Genomic DNA, 18,008 nt, shown 5'->3' on the forward strand with positions numbered 1-18,008 from the left:
ATCTTAAAGCAAAAGCAGTTATCTAAAACAGATTTCACTCATCCAACAACAACTTGGTTTTGAGAATCCTACAGTGAACAGACACGGTCAGTGCCCTCAAGGAGTTTACTTTTCATAAGAAAAACAGGTAAATGTTCAACATGTTATGTGGGACCACAAAGGAACTAGGTAATTTTATGCGGGAAGTCCAGGCTTATTTAATGATTGGTTAATCAAACCAGCTGCCCCGATAATGCATATAGCAGATCCTAAGGACTGCAGCCTGGCTTTAGCCAAGAGGGCATTAAAACTAGAAGAGACGTTAAAGATCTCAAAGAGGGTAAATGACCTGCAAAAGGTTGAGCTTATCTTAGTTACCAGCCAATTATTGGTGGAGCTGAATTTGAAGCTGTACTCAGATCTCCAGATTTCTGAAAAGGTTAGTATTTTTTCTACTATTTCATACAGCTTTCTTAAAATTCAAAGGGCCACTCATTTGCGAAAAAAGCTTTCAAGGCACTGAAATGCATGAAAAGCAACTTTTTTTTCAAAGATTTTATTTATTGATTTGACAGAGAGAGATCACAAGTAGGCAAAGAGGCAGGCAGGGGGTGGGGGGGAAGCAGGCTCCCTGCTGAGCAGAGAGCCTGATGCGGGGCTCAATCGCAGGACCCTGAGATCACGACCTGAGCCGAAGGCAGAGGCTTAACACACTGAGCCACCCAGGAGCCCTGAAAAGCAACTTTTGAAGCATCTAGGTCACACAGGGCAACATCCCATAACATAAGGAAAACTAAACCAGGAGGGGGTGACTTGGTTTCTAATCCTATTACTTTCTGTGCAACCTCAGTAAGTAAAGCTGTTTCACCTCTATGGACTTGCTTCCTCATCTGTCAAGTGGTGCTTATGAAGAACACTTTTCAGCTATAAAGCACAATTACACAGCTAAGGATATTTAATAGGAAGCCTATTACATTTGGATTGTAATCAACAATGCCTGCTAGTGTCACAGAAATTGTAACTGCCTGTAAAAAAAACAGTTGGTATCACATAGTTCCACAGTTTTCCTTTTTAAATTTGGAAACTTGGGGAACCTGGGTGGCTCAGTCTGTTAAGAGTCTAACTCTTGATTTCGGATAAGACCATGATCTTAGGGTCGTGAGATCAAGACCCAAGTTGGGCTCTGTGCTGGGCGTGGAGCCTACTAAAGATTTTCTCTCTCTCCCCTTTGCCCTCTGCCCCTATCCCCTTCCTTTAAAAAAAAAAATAAATAAATAAAAAGAAACTTGCCCACCAATGTAAACTGAAAAATCAAAGAGAAAACAGCTTTAAATTTTGGTTTAAGACACAATTTGCAAGTCAAGAGAAGACCTATGTTTATGGTAGTTCTCCTTATCTGTATGTTCTGTTCCTATTTTTACATGGAGTCACTTCCTTGGTTATTCACACTAAATTCCCAATCGTACTGTTTTCTAATTGTCTTATGATTAAGTCATCTTCACAACAAGATTGAACGGAATGCATTTTAAGTGGCTTATAAGCATCATAGGTCCTAGCACAAATCATGAAACAGGAATTCAGTAAATGTCGGTTAATTTCTATACTCCATTCTTGGATTCATTAGCTCATTTCTCAATGATGTACTGTGTTCATGCAAGGGCCTGCATCATAGTAGGGACTCAGATCTTTGTTTAATGAAATAGTAAACATGAATATTATTCAAGATATTTTGGGGGGCATCTGAGAATGATAGCAAAAGGTCCTTGGCTTCAAAGAGTTTAAAGTTGAACATACCAGATAGACACATGAAGAATTAACTCTGTGATAAGACACAATGAAACAAGCAATCCAGCAGAGGTCTAAATATTCTATCACTACACCAAGGGGAGGAGAGGACAGCAGAGTGAGGGCGAGTGGAGTGGAGTCAAGGTCCAGACATGTGGAACTAACTGCTCCCCCTTCTTTGCACCATAAAGATTAGCACAAGGCTTCACCCACTTACAGCCAGTGTTTGCTTCTGCTCTTAGACAACAAAGAGGGGATGCATCTTATTTGTCTCTATATGTGCAGGCAATCTCCAGGGTTACTCCTGATGCTGAATAACAATGTGTTCAATGAACTCTGAAAAAAATTTTTTTCAAACTGGAATTCAGGTGCACAAAACAGAATTAACCTTGGTTCAAAACACTCTCATCATGGGTACACACATGGTTTTCTTTAAAAAACTGATTATCTAGGGGTGCCTGGGTGGCTTAGTCAGTTAAGCACCTGACTCTTGATTTCTACTCAGGTCAGGAGATTGAGTCCCAGTCTGGCTCCGCCCTCAGTGGGGAATTGGCTTGAGAGATTTTCTCTCTCTCTGCCCCTCCCCATGCTCTTGGGCATACTCCCTCTCTCTCTAAAATCAATCAATCAATCAATCTTCAAAATGTTTTAAAAACCGGTTATCTAATTAGTTATTTTTAATGAAGTAATAAGCATTCTGAAACCTACTACCCCAAACAAAAGCTAGCACCCAGCAATAATCTACCTCTAATCTCATGGTCATTCCCCTTTGATTCTAGCCCCTGCCCCCATAACTGGTCTCTAGAATCGCCCACCCATCATTTTCTTTCTTCCTTTTTATATCCTTTTGGTTCATCTGATGTATTCCTAAAGTTTTTTGGAAAAAGCTTATTATACTGTATGCAATCTTTTGGGTCTGACTTGGATTTACTAGACTGCTAGCATTGGGTGGCAATGCTGTTCATTCACTTTGACAACTACATGATCTATCTGTATCATATGGAAACTACAGTTTTTTTAATCCACTCTCTTACTGGTAGGTACTTGGGACTGTCCCCAGGTTTTTGCTCCTGTGCATAGTGCTACGATCAACTTATTGATGTTATTGATCAACTTACTGATCATTGAACATGATACATGTTTCCTGGTCTATGTGTGCATGATTTCTCTTGGGTAGATACACAGGAGCTGAAGTGCTGGGTTATAGGTATATTCGGTTTTAGGAAATAAGACCAGACCTCTTTTCCAAAGTGGTGTACCCATTTATATTTCTACAAGCAGTGAATATGAGATCCTGTGAATCCATGTCCTTCTCAACACTTGGTATCAGCAGATATTTTAACTTCTGCCAATCAGGTCTGTAATGGTATCTCATTTCTTTGGTCACTAGTGATGCTGAGAACCCGTTCATGTTCAATGGACATGTTTCCCTCTTTTGTGAGATGCCTGTTCATATTGTTTATTTTCTATAGGCCTATTGGTTCTTTTCTTACTTGTAGGAATTCTTGGTATATTCTTGATAGTAATCATTTGCCAGTTATATTTACTTTGAATACTCCCATTCTATAATTTGCTTTTCACTTTCTTTAAGATTCATTGCCCCACTTGCCAGTGTTCTTAATTTTAATATAATCAAAGCTATTTTTTCTTTTATAGTCGATGCTTTTTATATCTTGTTTAAGAAACCTGTCCTTTCTCCAAGGTATAAAAGATACTAGCCTATAGCTTCTTCTATGAGTTTTAATTAAAAAAAAAATATTAAGTCCTTAATCTATCTAAAATTGACTGTAGTCCACGGCGTGAACTCTGAAATACCATCAACTCTAAAATGTTTTGAACCTTGATCTGTGATTAACAACTTGAGATCCCAGAATAGATTCTGGTTGGCAAAAGCAACATCTATGCAAGCATGTTCATGGGGAGAAGGCTTATAGCTTACATGAGAATTTTAAAGGCTTTATGATTCAAAAAAGGTTTAGTATCATTGCTGAGACACTGGTGCTGCTCCAGTTTCTAAGGATTGAAATGAAGTCCAGGGCAGCAACTCAACACTATCAGCTTCATCTGGTTTCTTCTTTATTTATTTATTTTTTAAAAAAATATTTTATTTATTTATTTGACAGAGAGAGAGAGATCACAAGTAGACAGAGAGGCAGGTGGCGGGGGGGGGGAGGAAGCAGGTTCCCCGCTGAGCAGATAGCCCGACGCGGGGCTCGATCCCAGGACCCCGAGATCATGACCCGAGCCGAAGGCAGAGGCTTAACCCACTGAGCCACCCAGGTGCCCCTGGTTTCTTCTTTATTAAGTCTCCTCCACGCCCACTAGGATCATGTAAGCTTGATTTGATTATCTAGTTAATTTTCTTTTCTTTTAAATAAGTATTTGGGAGGCGGGAATAAAAGCAAAAAATTCCTCAGTCAGTAGAGAAAAAATGCTTCATTTCCCTCATCTAGTCAGAAAATATTTTAAAATTTCCATTATATCTCTTATAAACTGCACCTCATTTTTTGCTGTTGTTTCTGCATTTTATTTCTAAAGATATGTAAGCTTTTATCCCAATCCAACAATCAAAAGCTAAAAAAAGGAAAACATCAACTCAAAATAGTTTCTTGTTTTCTTAGAGCTTATTCCAAATAAACAGATTTCTATTACTTGTTGGGTAAACTTATAGGTAAACAGTCACACAAATTATGGCAAAATGGCAGCAAAGGTGGCCACTACAGAGCTCTGAAGGTAGAAATACTACATAGTTTCTCAACAGGCTGCAATCAGCTAAGGTTGGTTGCTGTCCTCATAAAGCTAGTAAAAGGCAATCTCTTCCAGTTAATCAATTACTGTCCACATGCATAGTCACAGGTTGAATGATGAAGAAAATTTACCCTAAAAACTCTTAAAAGACTAATGACTAACCTACTTGTGTACAACCGATAGCCTGGGTTTTGGAGTCAACACAAGTTTTTCCCGGCCTTAGGCAACTGCCCCACCCTGACTTAGTTAGGACCCTTGTTGTATACTTACTGCATCCTATAACTTAAATAAGTTATTCATATAATAATTAGTTTAACATTCCTCTCCTCTGCAAGATTCTAAGCTCCACGAGGGCTGGGGCTGTTCTGTTTTGCATGTCACTTTAGTATGTTTTCAGCATGACACCTGGCTCATTGATAAGGGCTCAATAAATACCTAATAATGAAGGAGATAAAGTTTTTATTGTGGGAAATGACTCAAGAATTGTAGGCAACTGGTCTTAAACTGACCGAGGAAAACTAATGAAAAAGTTACTGTAAAATAACTTTTTAGGAGTTTTAAAAGCTCTATCTTTGAAAAAGAATATTGTTTCCTAATTTTTGTAGTAAGCCAACTTCTTCCTTATGATATACCCAAATTAGTGTCACAGTTGGATAGAAAACCTAAAAATATTAATAAAGAACCAGACAACATGCTAATTTTTTTCGGGTGAATCACAGAGAGAATGATGTGGTAAGGCAATGCCACGAAAGCAGTGATCTAACCCTATGTAGCCAATCCATGGGAACTTTAGTTCTATTACTGATGGAAGAATTGAAAGCTTTCAAAAAGATGTTGCTAATGGAAGACCTACTTCCTCAGATTTAGAAAATGTATGTGTGTATATATACATACATATATATGTATATATGTATATATATATATATATATATATATATATATCTCACTTGCTTAATCTGATCAATTAACACAATTAACAGAAACCAGACTCATTACATGTAAAAAGCCTTATTTAGAAAAAATAAAATTAATAAATTAAAAAAAAACCCCACAGCCTGCAATCTTAAACATTCAGTACATGGCAGAGTATGCAAACAGATGACTCGTAGCTCAGTTATACCATAAACTCCGAAACAAGTAGTCATCAGTTCTCCAACTTTTTGGTCTCAGGGCCCTTTTATGTTTATGTCAGTTATACTTACCAATATTCACCATATTAGAAATAAAAACAGAAATTTTAAACATAATTATTTGTAAATCTAAAAACAATAAAAAGCTTTTTTATGTGAACAAAAATAACTTCTATGACAAAAATTGTGTTTAGGGAAAAGAGTTAACCTTCTTTAATGTCTTTGCAAAGCTCTAAATTCTGCTGGATTCTCAGGTCTTCTTCTGCATTTAATCTGCTACAATGTGACATGGTAAGTAGCCTCTGGAAAACTCCACCAAACACTGTGGGAATGAGAAGGAAAAGGGCAAATATGTCCAAGTAGCATTATAAAACTAGTTGTGGTCTCACAGGCTCCCTATAAAAGGGTCCCTGGTTCCTTGACCACACTTTTGAGCTGCTACTATTCTGAAGTATTCTGCAGCATAGCTATGAGACACCTCATCTTTAATCATCACAGGCACTGGACACTTACATGGGAAATCTGAAAACCTTTTGATTCAGACGTAGCTTATTACTCAAGAGAACTGTGTGACAGAGGCACCTAGCCCATTTCTTAGTTCAGGCTCTGGGAGCTACAGGCTGTGCTCTTCTGTCAGTAGGCAACTATGTACTGTTCTGACCACCCTTCAGAACACACCCCTGACATCTGAAGGTCGTGTGGCTCACTCATGAATTTTAAAACAGAGGGACTACCTTATTTATCTCAGTATATTTCAGTACCTAGAATATTATCTTGTACAGAGTAAATATCCAATGTTTCCTGAACTGAATGGAAACTACTGACTGTATAACAAATATGAATCTCATGATCAAGGCCCTCTACTAGGACAGTACTTTCCATGCTGTGTTCATATTCCTTCCTAGAACCTATTCCTTTGCTCAGGACTCCTTTCCAAAAAGGTATGAATAGATTTATTTAAATACTGCCTTGAACTAGTCATTATTAAGTAAAACAAATGTCCTCATTAAAGAGAGAAAGAGACAATGACAAGCCTCCAGTCTAACAAACTTCAAAATTTCCAGATTATCTGTAATTCTCATGGAGAAATGGGAAAGATATGAGGGGTGTGTGAATGTGTAAGAGAGAAAAAGAGAGAAGAAGAGGTTGGCTGATTGGAGAAAAGTGGTAACAGTGCAGTTCTTTGTAATACGAACACAAAAAATCTCTAGTTCTTTGCCTGCTTGTTGAAGCCGGTTTGTTTAAGTGGGCTGAAGAAGGTGGTAGAAAAGGGAGATGTACCACAATAGCCACTTTGAAAGCTCTTTCTCAGTGAACTGGAACTCTGGGCAAGCCACTCTAGGGGATCACTTATCCCATGTAAAGTAAAGGAGACACACTAGATCAGTATTTGGAACACAAAAGAATCACTTAAGAAACTTTAGAAGATTTCTGAGCCTCTTCCACAGAGATTCTGATTCATGGAGTTTGGTGTGGGGCATACACATTTTTAGCAAGCAGCCCTGGTGATTCTAATGCTTACAGACTGCATACTCCACTTTGGAAAAACTGTTATCAGATGATCACCAAAACTCCTTTCAACTATAAGGTATTGGTGAGAGACCACAGACCAGTGGTTCTCGAAGTGTGGTCCACTTTTTCAGGGGGTTTGCAAGGTCAAAACTGTTTTGACAGTTTCACAATGACACTGAAACATCATGTGCCCTTTTCACTGCGTTGACATTTGCACCAGTGGTGCAAAAGCATTGTTAAGTAGACTACTAGTGCTCTAGAATGAATCAGGGCAGAGGAACCAGATTCAGTACTAGCAGTCACTGTTCTTCACTGCCAAAATTCTCATAGGAAAAAAAAAAAAAAGAAAAAAGAAAGATAAAGAAAAAATCCAGTTTAAAAATGTCTTTGATGGGGAGGTAAAAATTAATTTTATTAAATCAGCCCTTGGAACACATCTTTTTAAGATTAATGTATCATAAAATGGGAAGAACACATAAAGTAATTCTGCATACTGAAGTATGAGGTTGTCTTGAAGAAAGGCACTGTATGACTTGTAAGCTAAACTCTATTGCTTTTTCTCACGGAACACTGTTTTTCTTCAAATAATGACTGGCAGACAAACTGTGGTTATTCAACATGAGTACTTGGCAGATGTTTTCTCAAAACGAATAAAGTGACCCTATCATTTCAAGAAAAACAACCAACGGTATTTCTTGCCAGTGATAAAACTTGAGCTTTAAAATATACATATATTTTTGGAAAATTTGTATGCATCCCCAGAAGCTTACAGTTCCTAATACTTAAAGACTTTTCTGATGAGATCAGTGGCAATATTAACAAATGTAATTTTTTGATATCATATAATGAAATGTATCAGTATCTAGGAGATCTGAAAAATTCAGTGAATCAGTATTTTCCAAAAGACAATCCATCATGTTATAATTCATGCTGTAAATTCCTATTACAAAACCCATTCAAAGAGCAGGATAGAATAAACATTTTAATATAACAGAACATAAAAATTCACAGATATGCTTTGAGATTCCATATTATAACTAAGCTTTAAGAAACTACCACATATCGAGTTATAATATCAAAGAAGATCATAAGTTATTTGAAAAGGCTATTAACATATTCCTCCCCTTTCAAATTATATATCTGAGTGAGGTTAGATTTTCTTTATATACTTCACCCAAGATAACTTATTCCAACAGTTTGAACGCTGATATGAGAATCCAGCTGTCTTCTATTAAGCCAAACATTTAAACACTGGCAAAAAGGTAAGACAGTGAGTGCCATATCTTCTCACTCATTTTTTAAAATAGTTATTTTTCAAAAAACACGATGGGTTATTTTTAAATGAATTAATAAACAATTTCTCATATGATAAATATTGGTAGGTACAAACCATGTAAACAAAAGCTCTCTGGCATCCTTAACAACAACAAAGACTTAATCGTGTGAGAACTACTGCCTTTGACTAGAAAAAGGTACCCAGACCTAACAGTACAAGAATCACAATGTGAAAAAGTTTCAAAATATATACAGATGCCAAAGTCCCAGTCATGTGAGGGAGAGCCCCCTCATTGTATTTAAGGAAAAATGTTTGCCAGATGATTCTTACACATGCCAAGTTAAAAAACCACGAAAACTATTACTTGACGGTGACTGCCTTTGCAAAAGCTAGTCATTGCTGCCACCTAGTGGCAAATTTGCTGTCATGTCTAAAAATAAAATAAAAATAACATGAAGACCAGAAACTCACAGAGACACAGCATTCTATCTAATTCTGTGAGGAACTCCAGAGACCATCTAGTCCACTCCCAGTTTATAGATAGAGACTTAAAACAACCATCCATCACTGCAATATACTGTGATAAATGCTAATGCCATGCTTTGGTTAAGTATAGGGTATGAAAAAGAAATAGAGGAGGAGGCACCTGTTCCAGATTTCTCTTCTGTCTATCCTGGCTTATCTCCAGGGAGTTAAATTTCCAGAAGAAATTACTTTTAAGGTGGAACCTAGAGAATGGGCAGGAATTAAAGGATGAGGGTGTTCTAATCAAAAGGGATGGCAAGTACCAAAGTTAAAAGGTAAAACAGACAATGATTTACTCAGTTCCAAGGAGAATAGCAGTGACCAACCTCAAGAGTTTGCTAAGTACCAGGTGCTCACAACAACCCTATGTTAACCTCTCAACGAACCCCATAAGATAACGCTGATATGAACTGTTTAGAGTTTATCATTTTTCTTTCCTTTAAAAGTTTCTGAAAAGCAGCTAGCTTTCCAAGGACTGTTAATCCTTGGAAAAGCTTACCCAGAAGTACATAACCTGCTTTCCTTTATGCTTTAAAAAGGACTTATTCAGAATTGCTTTAGAAAGCACCATAAGATACCTAGGAATATACCTAACCAAAGAGGGAAAGGATCTATACTCTGAAAACTATAGAACACTTATGAAAGAAATTGAGGAAGACACAAAGAAATGGAAAAACATTCCATGCTCAAGGACTGAAGAACAAATATTGTTAAAATGTCTATGCTAGGGGCACCTGGGTGGCTCAGTGGGTTAAGCCTCTGCCTTCGGCATAGGTCATGATCTCAGGGTCCTGGGATCATGCGCTGCATTGGACTCTCTGCTCAGTGGGGAGCCTGCTTCCCCGGCCCCCCTCTGCCTACTTGTGATCTCTCTGTCAAATAAATAAATAAAATCCTTTTTTTTTTTTGTCAGAGAGAGTGAACACAGGCAGACAGAGTGGCAGGTAGAGGCAGAGGAAGAAGCAGGCTCCCTGCTGAGCGAGGAGCCCAATGTGGGACTCGATCCCAGGACGCTGGGATCATGACCTGAGCTGAAGGCAGCCGCTTAACCAACTGAGCCACCCAGGCGTCCCATAAATAAAATCTTTAAAAAAAAAAAAAAGTCTATGCTATGCAAAGCAATCTATACATTCAATGGAATCCCTATCAAAATACCGTCAACACTTTTCAACAGAGCTGGAACAAATAATCCTAAAATTTGTATGTAACCAAAAAAGACCCTGAATAGCCAGAGGAATGTTGAAAAAGGAAACCAAAGTTGGCAGCATCACAATTACAGACTTCAAGCTCTATTTCAAAGCTGTAACCATCAAGACAGTATGGTACTGGCACAAAAACAGACACATAGATCAATGGAACAGAATAGAGAGCCCAGAAATTGACCCTCAACTCTGTGGTCAACTAATCTTCAACAAAGCAGGAAAGAATATCCAATGGAAAAAAGAGTCTCTTCAAAAAATGGTGTTGGGAAAATTGGACAGCCACATGCAGAACAATGAAACTGGACCATTTTCTTATACCACACACAAAAATACGCTCAAAATGGATGAAAGATCTAAATGTGAGACAGAAATCCATCAAAATCCTAGAGGAGAACACAGGCAACAATCTCTCTGAACCCTGCTGCACCAACTTCTTGCTAGACAGATCTCCAAAGGCAAGGGAAACAAAAGCAAAAATGAATTATTGGGATTTCATCAAGATAAAAAGGTTCTGCAGGGGCGCATGGGTGGCTCAGTCGTTAAGCTTCTGCGCTCAGGTCATGATCCTGGTTCTGGGATTGAGCCCCACGTTGGGCTCCTTGCTTAGTAGGAGCCTGTTTCTCCCTCTCCTCCCTGCTTGTGCTCTCTCTTACTATCTTACTATCGCTGTCTCTCTCTCTCTCACATTAAATAAATAAAATGTTAAAAAAAATAACAAAAACAAAGGCTTTGCACAGCAGAGGAAACAGTCAACCAATAAAAGACAATCTACAAAATGGGAGAAGATATTTGCAAATGTCTTATCAGATAAAGGGCTATATCCAAGAGCTATAAAGAACTTATCAAACTCAACACCAAAAGAACAAATAATCCAATCAAGAAATGGGCAGAAAACATGAACAGACATTTCTCCAAAGAACATATCCAAATGGCCAACAGACACATGAAAAAATGGTCAACTTCATTCAGCATTAGGGAAATACAAATCAAAACCTCAATGAGATACCACCTCACACCAGTCAGAATGGCTAAAATTAACAAGCCAGGAAAGCACAGACGTTGGTGAGAATGAGGAGAAAGGGGAACCCTCTTACACTGTTTATGGGAATGCAAGCTGGTGCAGCCACTCTGGAAAACAGCATGGAGGTTCCTCAAAAAGTTGAAAAATAGAGCTACTCTATGACCCAGCAACTGCACTACTAGGTATTTATCCCAGAGATACGAATGTAGTGATCCAAAGAGGCACCTGCACCCCAATGTTTATAGCAGCAATGTCCACAATAGCCAAACTATGGAAGGAGCCCAGATGTCCATCGACAGATGAATGGATAAAGATGCGGTATATATACACAATGGAATATTACTCAGCTAGCCAAAAAAAAAAATCAATCAATCAATCAATCAATCAATCTTGGGGCACCTGGCTCAGTCAGTTAAGCATCTGCCTTCAGCTCAGGTCATGATCCCAGGTCCTGGGATCGAGCCCCACATCGGGCTCCAGCCCCACATTGGGCTCCCTGCTCAGTGAGGAGTCTGCTTTTCCCTCTCCTGCTCCCCGTTTGTACTCTCTGTCAAATAAATAACTAAATAAATAAAATCTTAAAAAAAAATCTTGCCGCTTGCAACAACATGGAAGGGAACTAGAACGTATTATGCTAAGTGAAATAAGTCAATCAGAGAAAGACAATTATCACATGATTTCACTCAAATGTGGAATTTAAGAAACAAAAACAGAGGAGCATAGGGAAAGAGACGGAAAAATATAACAAGACGAAATCAGAGAGGGAGACAAACCATAAGAGACCCTTAATCATAGGAAATAAACTGAGGGTTGCTAGAGGGGAGGGAGGTCATGGGATGGGGTAACAGCCTGATGGACATTAAGGGGGCACAGGATGTAATGAGCACTGGATGTTATATAAAACTGATGAATTACTAACCTCCATCTCTGAAGCTAATATTATACTATATGTTAATTAATTGAATTGAAACTAAAAAAGAAAAACAGAAAACCTGAAAGAAATGGAATGGTTTTATAAGGTCCTTGGGATAAATCGGGGAGAAATAAAGGACTTTTAAATTGAACAAAACTGTAGATTATGTTTTAATTACAAATATATTAAAGTAAAAACTTCACAACTCTGCTTTCCCTTTTCCTGTTCTACTTTAAGAACCTAACTTCAGGGGCGCCTGGGTGGCTCAGTGGGTTAAGCCTCTGCCTTTGGCTCAGGTCATGATCTCGGGGTCCTGGGACCGAGCCCCGCATCGGGCTCTCTGCTCAGCAGTGAGCCTGCTTCTCCTCTCTCTGCCTGCTTCTCTGCCTGCTTGTGATCTCTCTCTCTCTCTGTCAAATAAATAAAAAAAATCTTTAAAAAAAAAAAAAAAAAAAAAAAGAACCTAACTTCACCCAGAGGCACAAAAATTACAGCAAGAAGATCAGGAGGTCTGAAATCAGATGTGCATCTGAACACTGGCTTCACCCCTTATTAACTGTGACAACTGATAAAATTAACTTTGAATTTCTGCATATACAAAATGGGGTTGATATCTTCCTTCGCGGATTGTCATGAAGAATAGATGAGAACACATTATATGTAGAACATTTAGCAGATGTAGGCTCCTTGCTTATTTCTCCTGTCCTTCCATGTCTATCAGTTCAAAGGGGTTTGCCTTACTTTCTTTGATGCTGCTTCTGCAGGGCTGCCTCTGATAACTGTCCCTGAAGGATCAGTCGTCTTTGCTTGTCAATATCTCCTTCCATTCGAGCAAAAGCATGAGAGCCGATGAAAGAGAGGTCAACTCCCAAGCCTTCAGCTTCCTCTTCTTGGTTGTCTATAACAAAAATACTATCAACAGAGAGCTTATGACAAAACCTGACAGTAAATGCTACAGATTGTGAATGCTGCAACAGGGATGACTATGACATAATAAAAAAAAACTGGGGTTGAGGCTATTTTTTTGAGAATCAAACTGAAATCAGATTTAGGCATTTGAACAACTGAAGTAATGCAAGAAACCACCTGTCCTTGTGTGACAGAAGTTTTAGGAATACATGAAATCAAATCAAGATGACCTGGGTATAACCTTAGGAAGGAAAGAGCAGAATGTAATGATATGCAAAAAGATAGAATTAGTTACACTGCATGTAGGTTTAAAGAAGGGTTACAGCACTGCATCTAACAGAAGAGAAATATAAAGAACAAATGTTTGGGGTCATTTATCCCTACTAAAGGAGGGAGCACATGATAAATTGATTCAAAAACTGGAGTCCTTTTGTCAGGTAATTCTCAAAGGCAGAGGACTGGACCAGGGCTGTAGGGTACGATCCACATTCACTAAGATATATCTTCACTCTAATTTAGCATCCTCGTTTTCTATATCTGTCACGCCTACATAATCATCTGGCTCATATGAGTTCTAGTTTTCACTACAAATTAATAGATCAACTTTCTAATTTATTCAGATGATCATTTTATGTTTGGTTAGAAGTCAGTACTTTGGGAATGGGTCATCTGTCTCTTAGTGTGTTCCCCACTTTACTGGCTTTGTTAAAATAAAGTTTGGTTTTGTTTTTTGTTTTTTTAAAGAAAGGAAAAAAATGCCTTGGTCCCTGGGGTGCTTCCCAAGGCAATGCCACTACTGAAACCCAGTCAGGTGAGCCATCCAGCTGGGACTTCCTCACAGCTACTTCACTGCTCCTCCAACTATGACAGGCCAACAGCTGAGAAGAGTTTGTTTTTATGAAAAAATACCCATGAACAAATCAAATAAAGCTGATTTTACATCTATTTTAACAGACTGAATATTCTGACAATATTTAGGAATACTAGGGCTTACATCTATGAGGCAATCAAGCCCTCTTTAAACATGGTGGACACAAGGAACTCCTTTGGCTAATGAGTTAGCCTAATCTGCTTCAAAGCATTATGATCTCAAAGCAGGTTTGCAGTTATTGCTCCTTGTCATACAAAATGCATTTATGCATTTAGGAAAAACTATATTCTGCAGTGGTGGTCATGATCATGAGAATTTCCAAATAACTCTGGACATAACCTAAAGTACACAGGTACAATTTCCTCCATTTGATTTAAGGCTGTGTATTGGTCTTAAACTTAATGTCACACCCACAGAGAGCTCCCTAAAGGTAGACTGGACTTTTTCCTTATTGGTGGTGTTTTATCAGACCTGTGTTAAAAGCAGATGAGCAGCCTTCTATAGATTTTAACTTGATGCTCATTTAAAAGTGTTCACAGTAGGAATATCATAGTAATTCCTAAGCTGCTGAATTTTCAGATCAAGTTCTAGCACTGAAGCTTGGGAGGCATTGTCTCCACACAAGGGAGTTATGACCTTAACTATGTACCCATGAAGATCAATATAAACTATCATATAGCACAGATTCAGAAGGGTTCCCATCCTACCATGTTCTACCATTGCTTCAATCTACATGAGAATATAATCTAAAGAAACAAAACAATTGGTAATGCTACTCCTGTTTTAGTATTTAATGTTAGGTCTGGTTTTTGAAGGATAATGTTAAAGCTGCTAAAAATCTTAGCTGACTATTGACTATGTACTTGATTGCTATCTCAATAGGGTCCTGCATACAACTATGAACTTCATGAGGGTGCAAATGTTGTTATATCCACCTCTGAATCTCTACTCCTAAGAGACTTGATACTTTGTGTGTGTGGGGGGGGTTGGTGTATAAATTTATGTATTTTAACTTAAAAGACTAAATTTTAACAAGAATAAGACTCTAAAAACATCTAAGTGGGGCCTGAACTTAATGTCACACCACAGAGAGCTCCCTAAAGGTACACTGAACTTTCTCCATAATTACTGGTGGTGTTTTATCAGTCCCTGATAAAAGAGGGAAATTAAGAAAAGCAGAACTCACCTTCTGGGGCACCAGGTTTTTCACATATTCTAATCTGTCGTTCAGGTACCACAGGCTCCCCTTCTGCATTTCCAATATCTGCAGGTAGGTATGGCAATGATCGGTATTCCTCCTTTAGTGACCTTGGGAAGTACAGAGGTAGCAGCTTTTGGTAAGTAGCCTGTGTCAGAAAAGCAAGACATTCTGTGAAAAATAATGAAGTAACGAAGCACACGAGCTTGGTGCTGTTTCAGACACTGGGAAGACAGCCTCCATCAAGAATAAAAACCTTACCTCTTCTAAGCTCAACTAGATGCTATCTGGGACCCTCAAGCAGTTCTTACGTTAAAGGTCAGGGTATTGTCAGATGGTCAAGTTAAATGTGACTCCCATCCAACTTCAAGTCACTAAACCAATGAATGCGTAAGTCCTCCTACTCCTGTCCTATGGTCATTTGCCCCTCCCTTGGAATATCTTATTTATTTTTTACAATGATTTCAAGTTTATCACCTCCCATGGGAAGCATTTAACCTCGTGCAGGCTGCAGTTATGCGCTCCTATCCATTCCATACCTTCAGTAATGCACTTATCATAATTGCCATAACTTAACTGAATGGTCTGTACCCAACAACAGACAATGGATTCCTTGAGGACAATGACCCTCACTTGTTCAACTGGTGTATTAACAGAATCTAGTGTAATAAACTTGGAAGCTACAGATACTCAGCAAAAGATCACTGAATGAATAGGTAAACCAGATGAAACAAGAAGAGATAGCAAACAAGAAATGTGCCTCATTTCAGCAATTTCAAAAGTATTTATAATCATGTATGTCGCTATTAATACCATGAATGGATATTTCACGTGTCAACTCATTCATCACCATATTCCTGTGATATAAGTACTACTAATACTCCTATTTTATCAAAGCACAGAGAGATTAAGTAACTTGCCCAAGGACACAAAACAGCAAAAATAATACAAGCTGAACTGGATAGAGCACACTAAAACTAAATAAAATTTAAAAAGGGTTAAAAGAAAAAGAACTCGTTTCTAAAATGGCTCTAAATTAAATCGAAACATACTAAACCTAACTACACACAACAAAACAAAACATAAACCTCACAACTTATTCAATGCTAGTCACTAGGCTGGGCTGTCATGATTCCAGGTAAGGTAGACCCAAGGCTTTCTCAGCATAGCAATTTTCCAGTTATACTGCCCAGGCACCCAGTACTTGGGTTATAAGGTGATGCCTTGAGAGATTTCAAGAGCTAATACAGGCAGCAAAGCAAAATAACACCTTGTAAGATTTCACGAAATGAAAACAGTTTAGCAGTAAAACATGACTAAATGCTCTTTTTTAACTTGTTTTTAGTCTCTAATACGTGTTCTTTTCAACAAAGGATGGTAAGGCCTACTGCCAAATACATACACAGATACCTAGAATTTGCCTGCTGGCAATTCAGTAAATAGATAATGATGAGGCAAAGGCAAACAAATAAAAATGAGATTAAAACAATGCAACATAATTAGCAAAATACCTCTTCTAGTTCAGAGACAGCAAATACTACTTTTTCAATGGTCTCTCCATGAATTTCTAGGAATCTCCTTACAGTGCCTAAGGAAAGGAATAGAAAAAATTATTCAATAAATAAGAAATGACCTGTGTGAAGAAAACTCAAACTCTTCAAAGTTTTATTTTTATAATGGATCACTCCTCATTTTAGTCAGCTCTCTGCTCAATGACACATCAGTGAAGCCTGCCCAGAGTACTGTATCTAAAACTCCTCTGATTTGCTTTCCTCCAGAGCAAATATTATAGACATTTTGTGGAGTCTCTTGCTTATTTTAGATCTTCTCTGCCCTCCCTGCCCCATATGCTAGAATGAAAGTACCCCACCAGCAAGAGCTTTATTTTATTTACTGCTTTATTGCCAGCTTTTAGAACAGTGCCTGGCCATAGAAGATGCTGATTCCAGACAAGTCTTCCTTATCCAGTGTATTTTTATTCCTTGGGGCCTCTCTATATGACCATTCATTTAGTTATAGTATTCAGGGAACTACTCAGCATTGCAACCCTGTCAAAATCCCACTGACCAAAGGCGAATTCTTATTTTCTTAATTTCTATGTTATCCTGATTCTTCCCTATCCATTTCCTATTAATGAAATCTAATGGCCTTTCCTCAGTCCTTACCTCACTAGAGATTTCTCTAGATTTAGTTTTATGTGTCCATGCCTTACCTTTTAAAAATGTTGTCCTCCACATTTATTTTCTTGATATATATATATCAAGAAATATATATATTACAAATATATGATAAATATATATTATGAATATATAATAAATAAATAAATAAATTCTCTTTAGCTCACCACTTTGCTGGCTTAGCACCAATATAAATACTGACATTCTCAAAGCTTTATATTCTGTTTTCTGAATAAAACAGCTAAATTCGGGGTGCCTGGGTGGCTCAGTGGGTTAAGCCACTGCGTTCCGCTCAGGTCATGATCTCAGGGTCCTGGAATCGAGCACCGCATCGTGCTCTCTCCTCAGCAGAGAACCTGCTTCCCTTCCTCTGTCTCTGCCTACTTGTGATCTCTGTCAAATAAATTAAAAAAAAAAAATCTTTAAAAAAACAACAAAAAAATCACATATTTGCCTAGATAACCCAGAAACCTTGAACTCCAGAGATCCGAAATTGACCTCCGTCTTTCCCCCGAAAATCTGCTCCTCTACCTATATATTTTATAACATAGCAACTTCAAATCACTCATCCAAGCTCAAATCCTGATTTTTTTAACACTTTTTTTCACCTCTCCCTTCATTCTGCATTTTCAATGAGTTATCATGTCCTTTAAATTCTGCTGCTATTTCTAATATCCATTCCTTCCGTCTTCCAGCTGTACTTAGGATCTTAATGCTCAAGAAGCCTTCAGCAATAAGCTCTTATTTTCTTGTTTCTCTTTT

At 38.0% G+C, this 18,008-nt stretch overlaps 1 protein-coding gene across 1 annotated transcript in view; it reads right to left on the minus strand.

The window, feature by feature from the left end:
- The window catches only part of LOC111143463 (ganglioside induced differentiation associated protein 2), a 65,605-nt gene that overhangs the window by 20,540 nt on the left and 27,057 nt on the right, over positions 1 to 18,008 (minus strand). The window contains exons 6-8 of the mRNA XM_022497220.1: positions 16,581 to 16,657; positions 15,058 to 15,217; positions 12,833 to 12,989 (exon numbers count right to left, since the gene is read on the minus strand). Coding sequence (XP_022352928.1) covers positions 12,833 to 12,989; positions 15,058 to 15,217; positions 16,581 to 16,657 — 394 coding nt within the window. The remainder of the gene's footprint in view (positions 1 to 12,832; positions 12,990 to 15,057; positions 15,218 to 16,580; positions 16,658 to 18,008) is intronic.

The sequence above is a fragment of the Enhydra lutris genome, unplaced genomic scaffold (genome assembly GCF_002288905.1).
Source record: "Enhydra lutris kenyoni isolate GAN:26980312 unplaced genomic scaffold, ASM228890v2 scaffoldscaffold9, whole genome shotgun sequence".
NCBI classification, from domain to species: domain Eukaryota; kingdom Metazoa; phylum Chordata; class Mammalia; order Carnivora; family Mustelidae; genus Enhydra; species Enhydra lutris.